This window comes from Schistocerca americana, chromosome 1, assembly GCF_021461395.2.
Source record: "Schistocerca americana isolate TAMUIC-IGC-003095 chromosome 1, iqSchAmer2.1, whole genome shotgun sequence".
Classification (NCBI taxonomy): domain Eukaryota; kingdom Metazoa; phylum Arthropoda; class Insecta; order Orthoptera; family Acrididae; genus Schistocerca; species Schistocerca americana.
In genome coordinates, this window is record NC_060119.1 from 823237636 (window position 1) to 823252297 (window position 14662).

The following is a 14662-nucleotide window of genomic DNA, read 5'->3' on the forward strand; positions in this document are numbered from 1 at the left end:
AATATCGTGCAGTTCTTCTTCCCCACTACTCCTCTGACTGCACAATCCACCTCTGCATACAACTTCGTTGCATATAATTTTACTGTGAATGCCCGTAGATGGATCTCAGGCTTTTTTTGGCATTTAACGCTTGCTTCATGTCCAGTCTCCTATCCCTGATACTGATATCATTATGCCGTATTATGTTGACCTCTGCCTCTACTCCCACTGTCCTATGGCTACCTATGTTTCTTCTGCACATGCCCCATCTGTACACGTCTGTAACGTCTTATACTAGCCGAAAACACTGTCCGTATAACTTGCAACCTGGTTGACGCATCAATTTCCTCTCATTCTACTGTCGGTCTAGCAGCTGTGTACAAATCAATTGGAACCTTGTTTGTAGTCTCCCCGACATTTCCGAAGGCGACCCACTTAAAAATGTTTCAAGCGCCTTCTCATCACTCTCCTGTAAAATTTCTTCATTGACGATAGCATTCTGCCACGTCCCTTTCTTACCGTGTCCAACTGTTCCCCAGAATATCTGGCGCTGTTCTGATTTGTGTACCTTTGAACTAAAATTCTTCAAATGTTCCAGATCGTTTGAGATATTTCTAACCCATATAAGCTTTTGCTTTCCCAGTTAATTCCCAGTTTTGCTACCTTTGAAAGTTCCGCATCAGACCAACCTTTCATCTCTCCCTAGTTCCTAAGTTCGTCTACAAACACTAGCACATCCGCAGTTAATATACCAGAGAAAAGAGCAACTATACTTGTGGCTGAGAAATGTATATATCGCTGTAGCGATTGTGCTTCTACTAGACGACGTAACTGCCTATTAACTGGTGCTAATTATGCTACCTTTTTTGACAATATACGCACTGACTCTCAAAGCCTTGCTCTTCGCGACACTCATTTTGAAACACCAACAATCACAAGACATAGAAAAGAAAATACCTTAACTTAGATCTAATTATGAGCCATTTTGATTCTCAGAACTGTCTATCCATATGCCGGTAATGCCTACTCATGAAACTTTTACTGACACTGATTCTGTAGACGGTGCCGAATGATCTGTCAAATCACACTGTGTACATATGACACGTAATAGCCAATAGCACCCCCATTACGTCTAAAGTGTGAAAAACCATTGATTCTTTATTTGAACAAAAATCACCTTACTAAGAGCACAGCATTCGAGCTTAATTTCCACGACCGAGATATTTTGACAGCCAATGACTTGCTGCAGTGGTAACACCGATTCCCGTCATCACAGAATTTAAGCGCTGTCGGGCTATGATAGCACTTAGTTGGGTGACAATCCGGTCTGCCGAGCGCTGTTGGCAAGCGGGGTGCTCGCAGGCCCTTGTGAGGTAAACTGAGGAGCTACTTGATTGAGGATCAGCGGCTCCAGTCTCGTAAACTGACATACTGTTGGGAGAGCGGTGTGCTGACCACATGCCTCTCCACATCCGCATCCAGTGACGCCTGTGATCTGAGGATGACACGGTGGTCGGTCGGTAGTATTTGTCCTTCATGGCCTGTTGTGGTGGAGTTTAGTTTTTAAGATATTTTGACAATAATTATTAAATTTCTTGTCATACCATAGGCTCAGACATTGTACAGAAAATGCAACGCCAGTTCTCTGATATCAGCTGTAATAGCTGATGGATTTAGGGTGCAGGGGGACACGGTCCAGCGCCATTCAACCAGCCTGAAATTCAAAATAGCTTTCTTACAGCTTTCCCCATTGCTCATTGTGGCTGAGGCATCCAGTGGCTTCCTGTGTCAGCAGACACTGGTTCGTGAAACAACTGCTTCTATCAGTGTCGACTCCAGGTGGTCTCATCTAGTTGCGACCACGTGTGCTGCCACAAGTCTCGCACACTCCGCACTGTCCAGCACGTGGCGGGCAGATGACTTAATGGCAGTGACCTACTGCCCCGTGTTGTTGGCCAGCCTGCTGCTTTCCAGAGAAGGAGGTGGCCCGATGTGGTGATGGCTCCAGGTACTGTGGTTTCAGGGCAGGCTGCCCTCATCAGAGTCGAACTGCGGTTCATGGACAGCATTCCAGATAGTGAGTCACAGCCTTGTGGTGACAGAGTTAGGATACTAACAGAAGTGCCTTTAGTGTAAAATGGCAAGGTAGCCTACTTCTAGACATCTGAGATGCGTGTGCTAGTGTTTCACCATGTTTTTTTACACTTACTATACATTACGGCGGCCACCGGTGTGGAAAGGGTTCCCCCATCATCCGCTTAAGTGCTGCTGTGTCAGTTGTTTCCACACCTCGCCAGACCGGTTCACATCGCAACATTGCTATGTTATATTTTTGAACACGTATCTCCTGCCGGCCGGAGTGTCCGTGCGGTTCTAGGCGCTACAGTCTGGAGCCGAGCGACCGCTACGATCGCAGGTTCGAATCCTGCCTCGGGCATGGATGTGTGTGATGTCCTTAGGTTAGTTAGGTTTAATTAGTCCTAAGTTCTAGGCGACTGATGACCTCAGAAGTTAGGTCGCATAGTGCTCAGAGCCATTTGAACCATTTTTGAACGTATCTCCTGTGCAGCTGCCGTGTTTGTGGTTGTTGAGAATAGAGCAAAATACGGTACCTTTCCTCTCTATAACAGAGAAGCCTCACATTAATTATGTAAATTAGCTCTTATAGCTACAGAAAAGGTCTTCTAATTCGTCACTCACACTCTACGAAACCCAGTTTTCCTGTAAAATGATAAAATCAAGTAGCAGTTAACTGGTCACAATTCATCACAACTACTGTTTCATAGCCTGACGGACGTTGGTGATTTTGGTTTAAAGAAGATTACAGAAGGCGTTCTTTGAAGCTCAGTGGTTGTTCCTGGCTTGCTAATATCGAACTTTTTCTGTAAATCAACAAACTTCGGGCTCCGTGTACGAACTGCGTACTCCAATTAACGAATGACAAAAGTCATACGGTAAATTATGCAATTGTAGTAATGAACAACTATGTACGGAAGTTTGAAATCAAGCTGAAACTACTTTGCTGCAGATTAAAGTAAAAATGGATGGATAGCAATCAAATTAACCGTTGATAACATTAGTAAAACTCCATCCGTTAATTTCTGTAACATTGTAATTACTAAGTTGTTGTATGAGTTTTATAAATTGTCATTTTTTTATTTGTTGTTCACTCTTGCTATCTCGTTTTAACGTATTATCATTTATCATTTGGAGTTAGTGGAGATGTGGACGCTAGGAAATGTAATGCCAAATGGGGAAATCGGGACATTTCCAACAGTTCAATACAGGGGTGACGGCAGCGGCGGAAGCCAGAAACATTTGCGCCATGTATGCGGATAGTGACATTGGACAGAGCACGGCAAGAAAATGATTTCTCGTTTCAAGTGAGACCGTTTTGACGTCTGTGATGCTCCACGTTCAGGAAGGCCTTGAGGTTTGATGAAGATCGCTCAAACGCATTAATCGACAATAATCCATGTCAACGTACTCGAGAACTGGCAGATGTGATGGACTGTGATCATCTCACCATCGCACGACGTTTGATGAAGTGGGGAAAGTTCAAAAACTGCGTGTGTACGTACCGCATGTTCTAAGCCAAAATCATCAAAATCAGCGGGTGGCCCTGTGCGCATCTCTGCTTACTCTTAATCAGCCCGATCGTGAACAACATTGGTCATTCCTATTCTTTATCGTTACTGGTGACGAGAAGTAGTGTCTTTATGCGAACATAAGCAGAACAAAGGAATAGTTGAAGCCAGACAAAGGAACAGTTCTCTGTACAAAGACCTGTGCTCATCCACTAGAGATAATGTTATGCATCTGGTGGAACAGCGACGGTGTGGTGTACTACGAATTGCTTCCCGAGGTGTAACCATCACTCCTGACATTTATTGTCAATAACTGAGGTGCGTCACAGACGCAGGCCAAAAACAACGACCAGCAAGACTATGTGGAGCGATGCTACTTCTCGATAAGACACACCGGCGTTGTGTTAGACTGACAAACAACATTACACAGTAATTGGGTTGCGAACATTCCGCACTCACCTTATTCACCTGATCATGTGCCCTCAGATGTTTACCTTGTCCGCTCTCTATTTATTCAACCTCAAGGAATTTCCTTCTCGGATGAAAATGCGCTCCGAACATGGCTCAACGAGTTGTTCGCTTCAAAACCACGTAATTTCTACAGTCGCGGAATCGAAAAATTATTCCAACGTTGACAGCCTATTGCTAACAGTGAAGAAGAATATAACTGATGACTAAAGTATCTGTTACATATTTCTGTTATGTTTATTATTCGCTTCAAAACAACGTAACTTCTACAGTCGCGGAATCGAAAAATTATTCCAACGTTGACACACTATTGCTAACAGTGAAGAAGAATGTAATTGATGACTAAAGTATCTGTTACATGTATCTGTTATGTTTATTATTCGCTTCAAAACCACGTAATTTCTACAGTCGCGGAATCGAAAAATTATTCCAACGTGGACAGAGTATTGCTGACAGTGAAGAAGGGTATAACTGATGACTAAAGTATCTGTTACATGTATCTGTTATGTTTATTAATGTTATGGAAAAATGCTACCAATTTATGCAGCAACTCAGTATGTATGCTATGTGTCTACATGAAGGTTCCCTTTTCCAGGTGTTGTATGGTGAACAAGCAGCTGTCAACAATGTAAATATTAAACAATTCCAAGAAGATGCAAGATCCATCCAACATCAGATGTGGGCGGATCCGAGAGTTTGTGTATCTGGAATGAGTTTTCAGTTTGCAATGAAGGGGCAAATCCAGAACTGTTCAGCAATGCTTTCGAAGCCGCTGAATTGTTATTCAGATATAACTTGTAAGAGTATTGAAGAAGTTGTCTCTTCTATATGGAGAAATGGTACAAGTCGTAGTGGTGTGATTGAGTCGGTAGGTAATAATACTTCCTTCAACGAATCTAGCACATGTGGGGGCGGATATCTGAAAGGGTTTTATTTTGATGTTTATAGGGACATGTGGTTTGACATAGACGAATGCAGCGAAAATATTTCAGGGTGCGCTCACGAGTGTGAGAACACAATTGGTAGTTATCGCTGCAAATGCAAGCAGGGTTATGCGCTACAGGAGGATCGAAAGTCATGCCAGGATATAGACGAGTGTAGCCGAAACGTGTCTGGATGCGCCCAGGAATGTGAGAACACAGACGGCAGCTTTAGCTGCAGATGCCAAGAGGGCTTCTCTCTGCTGCCCGATAAAAAGTCGTGCGAAGATATCGACGAATGTCGGCGAAACATGTCTGAGTGCTCTCACAAGTGCGTGAATACGATCGGTAGTTACAAATGCAAGTGCAGGAAGGGCTACTTCCTCATGGACGACCAGAAGTCCTGTGACGACCACGACGAGTGCGCGCGCGACAAGAACGGCAGGAGGTACGCGCCGTGCACCCACCTGTGCGTCAACGTCGCGAACGGCTTCATGTGCGGCTGTCCGGAGGGTTTCGTCATCGATAGGCGCAACATCGCCACGTGCATAGACGTCCGCAACGTTGACGTTCCGCCTCCCGGTACTAGACCCAAGTCACAGGGGCAGTAGGCGGCCGAAAAGGCTCCTTCCGTGCGTCGGCCAGTCAATATTTTTAATATCAAATGAGCTGGAGATGATGTAACACGGTACTATACTTCCCACCCCTTTCGATGGATGCGTTGCGGAGAATTCGTGAAGAGAATGTGAATATGGAAGTGGTTACACAGGGAAAAGATCGCGGGAATTTGGGAACGAAGGATGGTTAAGGTTTGACACCTCGTCGTTGTAAAGTTAATTAGAGACACAGAAATATCTATTCGGTTCTTTGTTGTTTCTGCAACCATCTTCAGATCGTTCCACATGTGAAAAAGAAGCATCACATTAATTCGTAAATACCAAGGCAATAACAGTACGTAGCTTAAAAACATCACCGTGAGCAAGCCAGGTTGTTTTTAAACTATGTACTGTTATTGTCTTGGTGATTATGAAGACATGTAATTGCATGAACACAGCTAACGAAGCTTTCCAATGCTTTTTCACGTGTGGAGAGATCTGAAGGTGTTGCAGACAGCAACCAAAACTAGTTATCCTACTTTAATTGTAACAGCAAAATTGCGGTCTAGGCAATGAAACTTGTTTTTACGTAAGAATAAAATTATTTAATAAACCACAATAAGACCAACGTCTCCTCCCTGATATTGTCAGGCTTCACTAGAAATCTTTTAGGATGGTTTCGTGGCCAAATCTGTGAAGTATTTTCGTATGGATCAGTGGTAACAGAAAATTCCACACATAAATTTCCCAGATCATAGCTCACAAAATTTTTTGTTACAGAAGTTGTCACGGAGATTAATATCAGATGTCGCAGAATATTTGTTAAAGCTAAGGGAAATTTTCTTACGCTCCATTGTTCAATCAAGATTAGTGTTCTCTCTCTAACGACCTCGATGTCGACTAGTCGTTAAACTGAAGCCTTTTGCGAATGGGCTTTATCAGTTTTTTTTCACTAAGCTATCCCAACTTAATTCACGTAATTTGTAGTAACCTATCAGAAATTAACGGTTCGGTGATGAAAACGTGAATTTGTAACTTATTAAATGATCAGCAATATGAAATATGCACTTACAAGTCCTTATATTGTTTTCGCTGCCGTAAAAACGAGCTACGACACACGAAACTCGACGTCTCTCTTAATGCAGTTGTTGTAGTGCATTCTGTAGGTGGAGCATTAATTTTTTACCCAAATTTATTTAATCTGAAAGATCAGAAGAAATGGAAAAAAATACGTTGTATATTCAGCTTTAATGTGTATTGCAGATATGACTTGAGTGGCATTTTGAGGAGCTAATTCGACTGAGATGAACAGCGCCTAAGAAACGTATGAAGTGTTTTAAGGGTTGATACGTGCAGTATACATAAAAATATTTGAAACTTGATTAGCTTTGAAATAAGGTTTTCAGGACATCTTCAGAAATGAGAAAGATATTCTTCAAGGGAACTATATAGTCGTCCCATATCAGTGTGATGTCACTTTTCTAGTATCACTTCCGTTTGTCACCAACCACAATTATTTCTTCTGGTAGGTGTTACATCATCAAACTCACAACTACCCTTACCACTTAGAGATGCTCATTATAGATAATATTTGTGTGGATTAAGAAATTTTTCTGGCTGGCGTAATGAACACACCATTTTATTCAGCTCTTATTTGTAATCCTCTCTCACATGTGCTAGATTTCAAATGTAATGAAGTGATGGTGTTTACAAGTACTTAAGAACATAAATAAAGTATTTTAAAATAAAGTAAATCAGTTTTTATTTTATTTTGATGAGTTCTGGTGATTCTAGATTTTTTTCTGGGGTTTCTTTTATAATTAAGAAAACATTTAATTTCAGAGATTTTCTATATATGTACTTACAAATTAATTAGAAACTAAATGGCACGTTAATGAGATACACAATTTTTGAAATATTATACTGATTAATAGATAATACAACCAACTGATCACTGCTTGGAAGTAACAAGAAAGCTGTTTTTAAAAAATCTTCCGCAGATCAAAAGCAAAAACGTTGTTCCGTTTACACTTGAAATTATAATGCGATAGCTCTTAATGAATCCTTCCGCCGCGTTTTTGGCACTATAAATCATTCTGACACGATTACCTATCACCTACACTACCCATTAGCAGCAGGTTTTCAGAACATATGATCACCTGCACGAGAAAATAGAAATTGCAGGCGCGTAAGTGATAAGGATATGAAAATCATATCTGTTAAAAGACAATAACACTAGAAAAAAATATAAAAATATATAAAAACTGTTCCATATAATTATGTTGTGCAGTAGTGCAGCAATGAGAAAATATGAAGTCAAAAATTGTTAGGAACGATGGAGCTACGAACCGCAGAACTATTCAGGAACAGATAGCACAAAAAAAGGAATTTATGTATGGACCTGTAAATACTTAAATATGTAATGATTAAATGTGGCAACTAATGATGGATTATTCACAAAGAGGAGTAAGGCAGGTATGTGTTGTTAACGTCTTAAAGAGTGAAACACATATTATAATAGCTCAACAGATATTGGAGGTGCTCAGAGAAACAACTTGTGCACGGCCCTTATGGTCTAAGCTATGGCTTCTTGTACTGCTTCGTAAACAACTGCCTCAGGATTCGCACGTGTTTAAGTCATATAATAACATGTATTGTCACAAGCTTGACGAGTCTATAGGACTCAGTTTAAACGCACTGAGGATTTCTATTCAATGGCTGAAATCTAGATCTGTAATAAACTACAGATTGGATTTTCGACTGATAGCTGAATTCCTTATCTTTTTTTGAAACTTGTGCTTGTATATTAGATATTATAACGAGCCTTTAGCCTTCTTTCCCATACTCAGACGTAGTGTCCAACTTACGTTAGTTTTTTTCGAGAGTAAAGTCGTGTCTGTGAAGCAGCATGACCTTGCTACGACATCGTCTGTCTGTCGTATAATCTAAAACCGTAATTGAGAGCCCACATAAGAAAAAAATTTGCACTTTGAACACTTTACTTAACAACTACTGCACCCTGTAACTAATCTTGACGGCGTGTTAGTTTGGCTATCAAATTTCTTTTGAAGCGTGTAGTTGACAAACGACTGGGGCATAGTATTTAGCGACAAAGTATTCGACAAACTTCGCTGCTCATCCTTATTTCGGCTCACAACTGAGACAGGAACTGTGACTACCTCACTCCTAGAAATTCCTCCTGAAATTTAATGCTTCTGTTCGGTAGATACGGTCGCCACATTCTGAAGGAACGAATTTTGAACGTTAAGTGTGTTCAGTTTGGAACAGTTATTCAAGTTGTATTTATAAAGTTAAAACTTACAGTTGAGAACCAGAACTGAAGTGACAAGATATTTATTGACTCTCTTTCAGTATTTTCAGACTTTCCACAATTCAGTTAAAGGCAATACTTGTCATTTAATTTGAAGTACTATTTACGCTAATCAGATTCACTCAAATGATGTAGCAAAGCGACCCATCAAAACTACGTAACATTACTTCTAACGTTTAGAAACACTTCAGATACTGCATCTGCCGTCACAACTATCGCCGTTACATTTGAAACTAAGATTTAAGAAAACTGATGAAGACTCTGAAATCAAAAAGTAATACTCCGTTATACAGTAATGACAATAAAAAGAAATTGTAGCTGGGCTCATTAATTGCTGAGCATTTGACAATTTGGCGTCAAAAAACCTTTCTGAAAATTCTTCATGTGTCTGCTTAAAACAATAGGACAATGGCATCACCAAGGCTGAACAGATTCAACGTACTTGATGCAAAACTGCACAACCGTTACAAACCGATAATATGAGTCATGGCTAATAATTACCAGAGGCGACTTTTTAATACAGAAATATTAATAAATATCTTCCTCCAATATTTTGTGCAGACGTTAGCACAAAGAGTGAAATTTTGTGGAACACACTATGAAACACGACTGTTCGCTCACTGGTGTCTAATTATTTGTGCCTGGCTCAGTCTGCCTGCGATCAAGTTTTATTCCGTGTGAACTGTGTCACCAAAACGGAATGCGACAAGGCCACCCGTTATTCCTATCTCAAGACTGTCTCTCGCGACTGCGTACATCGCAGTCTCTCTCCTAGAAAAAGGGTTCTCGAAACGCTAACGATAAGAGCAAAAGGTGGGACTCCGACAAGCCTAATGGCTTCCTTCTTTCGTACGCATATTTTGCTACCTTTTGAAACAATAAAGAATTTTAAGTTAATAATGTGCTCAAACACTATAAATTGTTGGTTTTAGCATCTTAGGTCTACAACAATAATTTAACTGTGTATTTATCATTGTAATTAAAACTTACACATTTCACGAATTAAGTATGTTAGATCTCAACAACACTATGTAGAAGAACAATAATACTGCTTCATTATAATATCATAATACAAATGATGTTTTGGCCAGTTCTTGAGTAAAAAACGATAACTCTCAGTATATTGAAAGAAAAGTTCAATAATAGTAATAATAATAAAAGCATTTAAAGAATAGGCTCTGAGTCTACTGTAACAGAATCAAAGGATGGCGTCAGTTAGAAGACGAATTTCGTTTTGTAACATGTAAAATGATATGACCTATCACGATTAAACAATGGACAGAATACCTTCTAGTAGTCGAATTTCAGAAGCTTGTCTTTAACGTTGTTAATCAGTAGTTTTCGGAGGTATAGTTATTAGTAGTACACTGTAACTGACGAAGAAAACTATCCTCAACAATATTATCTGTGAGACATTATTATAAAGGTAAAGTATACATTTCTAGTCATCGAATTTCTGAAGTTGAAGGTGGCATTATGATCACAAATAAATGTTTTTGAGGTTACATTCGTATGTAGCACACTGGAACTGGCAAGAGAAGGTATGTTTAACAAAATATAATAAGTTTCTTAAATAACAAATCTAATATAATACGAAAGTTGATGTCTCAAAGAAAAGTCAACTTACACACACAAATGTGATGAAGAACTCAAGAATTGTTAAACTGACACTCGAAGGAGTGTTACCTGGAACACATATATAGTTAGACACAGTTTAGAGTAAGTAAAGCCTATTATTGTGTATATTTCCTGCAGCAGATAATGTAGATGAACAAACTGGCACACGGCAGAAAGAAGTGAATGGTGGAGTCAAACATCGCGTCACAATTATGATACAATAAAATTGGTAAAAGTGAAACAGTAATAAATGAACAATTTATTGGTCAACACATGGAGCATCTTGGTATGCATTCCAGAACTGTATTAATGGTTTTTAAGAAAATATTAGCATCAGCTAAAATTAATAGCTAGTCGCTTGTTTTGATGTGAAACTAATTCTTTGCAATTTTAATGTTATTTGAGTTCGTGAAAGTGCAGATTCGCCGAGTAGGAGAATCTAGAGAATTGGACAGGAGTACTGACTGCTGTCCACGAGTTAACAGCGACATCCTGAGGCCCCTATGTCCGGCACCTGTCACACAAGACGGCGGAATTTATACCACAGGAAACTACGTGCACGTCGACTGTTTCTTCTAACATACCAAACTACCGAACTAAGAAAGTTCCATTTATGGCATATACGTTGTGTGGTGTGTTTCGATGGTGTAATATGCCGTGTGCTCCTGTATGTGGAACCAAAGTACTTCCTTACTTTTAAGTGATACGAAAAAGATGTACATCGTATGAAATACGTATGAGCTGTTTCTCGGCACGATATTTTCTGTTTAATGCCCTGTATTTTTACGATTCGTGTATAAATTACTCTTTTATGTTTGTTACACGATGCGCCCCATCTCAAACATGGTATGTGTATGGCTCTGTTCGCACTTTGTAACGTAAAGGCACAGTAGCGTTTTGTTATTATAACAGAAACTAGTATCCGAACTACGCGCTACACAGGGAATGTGATATGGATCTGCGTCTTTCGTTGGAAATTCTTTTTCCTAGTGAACTACCTTAGTGAGATTAAATCTGTTATCTTCTCAATCCTATCATTTCGCAAGGTGTTTGTACTCAGTGAAGAACGCACAATGATGATTGCTCATTGGGCATTAACTGTTGACAGTTCGGGAGACAACACTTATTCATGAGCTTCACTGTGATCTATGGAGCACATATATGAGAGGTTTGTCCGTCTGCCAGTTTGGGATTGACACGGTGTGGTCTTGATTACTCTCAAACACTTCTCTTTTGATTGTTGTAATTAATCCAAGACACGAGAGTGAAGCATATATTGACTAAATACGACCGTAGTATTCCTGAGGAAATACTCTCTGTGATACTGCAGCAATAATACATATTCCAGATTAGGTCTGAAGTCGTAAATATCACACAGAAATAGGGGCTGCAGCAGTTACGGAATAAGGATGCGCTATGCCCTAAAATATCCGCAACTCGTAGCACACACTAGCAAAACTGGTAATTAATTCGTATCACAAAGTCACAAGGTTATTTTAAAAGGAAAGATAAGTCCTGCTACCTAATGAAGCTGATACTGTTTATCTTCGATGTATTCCAGACTTTTAAAGATTCCAAACAGCCTCTGTTTATGAATACTGAGAATGAACGTGCCACGTAGGTATGGTATATTATTTCGGTCAGTCGTGCATTACATTCAATAAATACTCATTAGCGGATGACCTAATTCCGTCGAAATCAAGCATAACGCTGTGGCGTGCTGGGGTATTCGTGGCTTGATTAAGTGTTGTGCTATTTTAGCAAGATCACCAATAAAACCAGTTACCTATTATCAACGTAACAACTCGTTTGATCTCAACATTGCTTTTCCCGGTTAATAATCGTCACTTTGCTAAAGAAATCTCCGCCTGAGATTTGTGTAGCCATGTTGTCTATAAAGTAGTGTAAATGGCACTTAATTGCAGATCGTTTATCAAATTTAATACTACTGTTATATGAGGTGGAAGCACTTCTCGTTAGCAAAATGAACAGTTTGTCACAGAATACTACTCGCACACAACACTGACGTATTTTTCCTGTTAAAATATTTCATGAAAGTAGTGCGAAATATTCAGGCTTCATACATCAGCAGATAAGAATTTATGTAACGTAACGTGCTATCTGCATTGTATTTAAAGATTCAATCTAAGTTGAATTTGTCTTTTCAAAGTAGGTTCTGGGCCACTATAGTTCAATTCTTATATCTTGGCGGCTCGCGCATGCTCGCCCAGACGCTGGAGATTGCTGCGTTGCCAGTTGCACACGACGCACGCGCCAATAGAAGCAGCGCCATAGTATAGCATAGTTCGCAAGCTTACGTGTAGGGGGGAGCGCGCAGTTCATGAAGTAAAGCCACCACGGCTGCATTAACCCTTTCGCTGCTACAAAGACGTGCTCCCTGCATTCCGCGCTGTGGGCGATTTTGTCACTGCACTGCTCGCCTGTGCAGACACATTGTGTTCCGACTGCTTTGACACTCTTTATCATTCGATTCCACAAAAACTATTTGGCTCAAAAATTAGATTTTTACCTATCTTCTTGACTGATACCTTCCCCCATAAATGACTTAATTTTGTTTCGATGTTCAACTCAGTTATTATGCAGCATTAAATCTAGTAAACCTTTGCACGAAATTTTGAAGAGTTTGCAGAGGTAAAAATCCATAGAGTATACTTTCCGTATGGTCGATTTTAGTTGCCACAATGTTGAGAATGAAATGTGGACAAGATACCTATATATTTCTTTTAATTTAAGTACCACATAAGTGTCGTATGTAATATTGAGAAATATTCCACCTTTCGCGACTGTAACAAAAGTTTTACTTACACTGGGCACGTTTGGCTTTATTTTAAAGCACTTCAATCAATCAAAAGGAAGTAGACAAAATACATTAAACAAAACTGTGGACTTACAAAAACATTAGGACTTGAGTATACCGTCTGTCAGTGAAGTGCTCAGAGCTATGTCAAATATAATTTTGTGTGTGGCACACACAAACAGCATTTATTTGCTAAAACACTGATGAGCCAACACAAACGTTGAATATTGTGCTATCGCAGCACAAAACTACGAAAGGTGACTTGGCAATGGAGGACACAAAGTACAGTCCTCTTATGATGCTTCAAAAGAGAGAAACGCGTCTGGTCTAAATAAGTCGCTTATTACAGTTGCAGAAGAGGGATATATTTCAATACCATTGGTAAAACTGCGACTGTGGAACAAAAACAAGAAATAGAACATGAATACCATTGTGTATGTGCCATACCTTTCACCGATGGAAGTGCTTTAAAATAAAGCCAAACGCGCCGTGTGTATATAAAACTTTTATTACGGTCGCGAAAGACGGAATATTTCTCAATATTACATACGACACCTATGTGGTACTTAAATTAAATGAGATATTGTTATACAGTAAATATTATATGAAATTTAAGTATCTTGTCCAAGTTTCATTCTCAACATTGTGGCAACTAAAATCGACCATATGGAAAGTATACGCTATGGACTTTTACCTCTGCAAACTCTTCAAAATTTCGTGCAATGGTTTACTACATTTAATGCTGCACATCAAAACAAAATTAAGTCATTTATGGGGGGAAGGTATCAGGCAAGAAGACGTGTAAAAATCAAATTTTTTGGCCAAATAGTTTTCGTGAAATCGAAATAAGTGTGTCAAAGCAGTGGGAACACCATGTGTCTGCACAGGCGAGAAGTGCAGTGATGACAAAATCGCGCACAGCGCGGAATGCGGGGAGCACGTGTCTGCAGCAGCGAAAAAGTTAATGAAGAGGCAAAGCACTAGAAATTTCATTCAAACGAATAAAATTCGTGAAGTAAGGCACTCCAATATTGTTTTTAAAAAAAGAAAATATTGAGCACCGCTCAAGGTTTGAACTCATAATGTTCCACTTGGCAGCCCAACACCTCAACCGTTCCGCTACCTCAGCTCATCGAACAGTATGACTCCATAAGGACTTTAACACCTCACGCAACTACTTATAAACACTGTTGGTATGACTATGAATTACTCACGCTTCGTCGAAGTACAATAGGAAATAAACAATTACACCTGTTCTTTATTGCGAAAAAGCAGTTCGTGAGATTGAAACAAACACCTTTCCTTGCTATCGCCTGAATTAGGAGTCTTATTGCTTGTTTGGTTTA

At 39.7% G+C, this 14662-nt stretch overlaps 1 protein-coding gene across 1 annotated transcript in view; it reads left to right on the top strand.

The window, feature by feature from the left end:
* The window catches only part of LOC124546369 (fibulin-1-like), a 57193-nt gene extending 50859 nt beyond the window's left edge, over window positions 1-6334 (top strand). Inside the window, exon 3 of the mRNA XM_047125033.1 lies at window positions 4630-6334. Within this exon, the coding sequence (XP_046980989.1) occupies window positions 4630-5565 (936 nt within the window). The 3' untranslated portion in view covers window positions 5566-6334. The remainder of the gene's footprint in view (window positions 1-4629) is intronic.
* Window positions 6335-14662: the final 8328 nt, after the last annotated feature.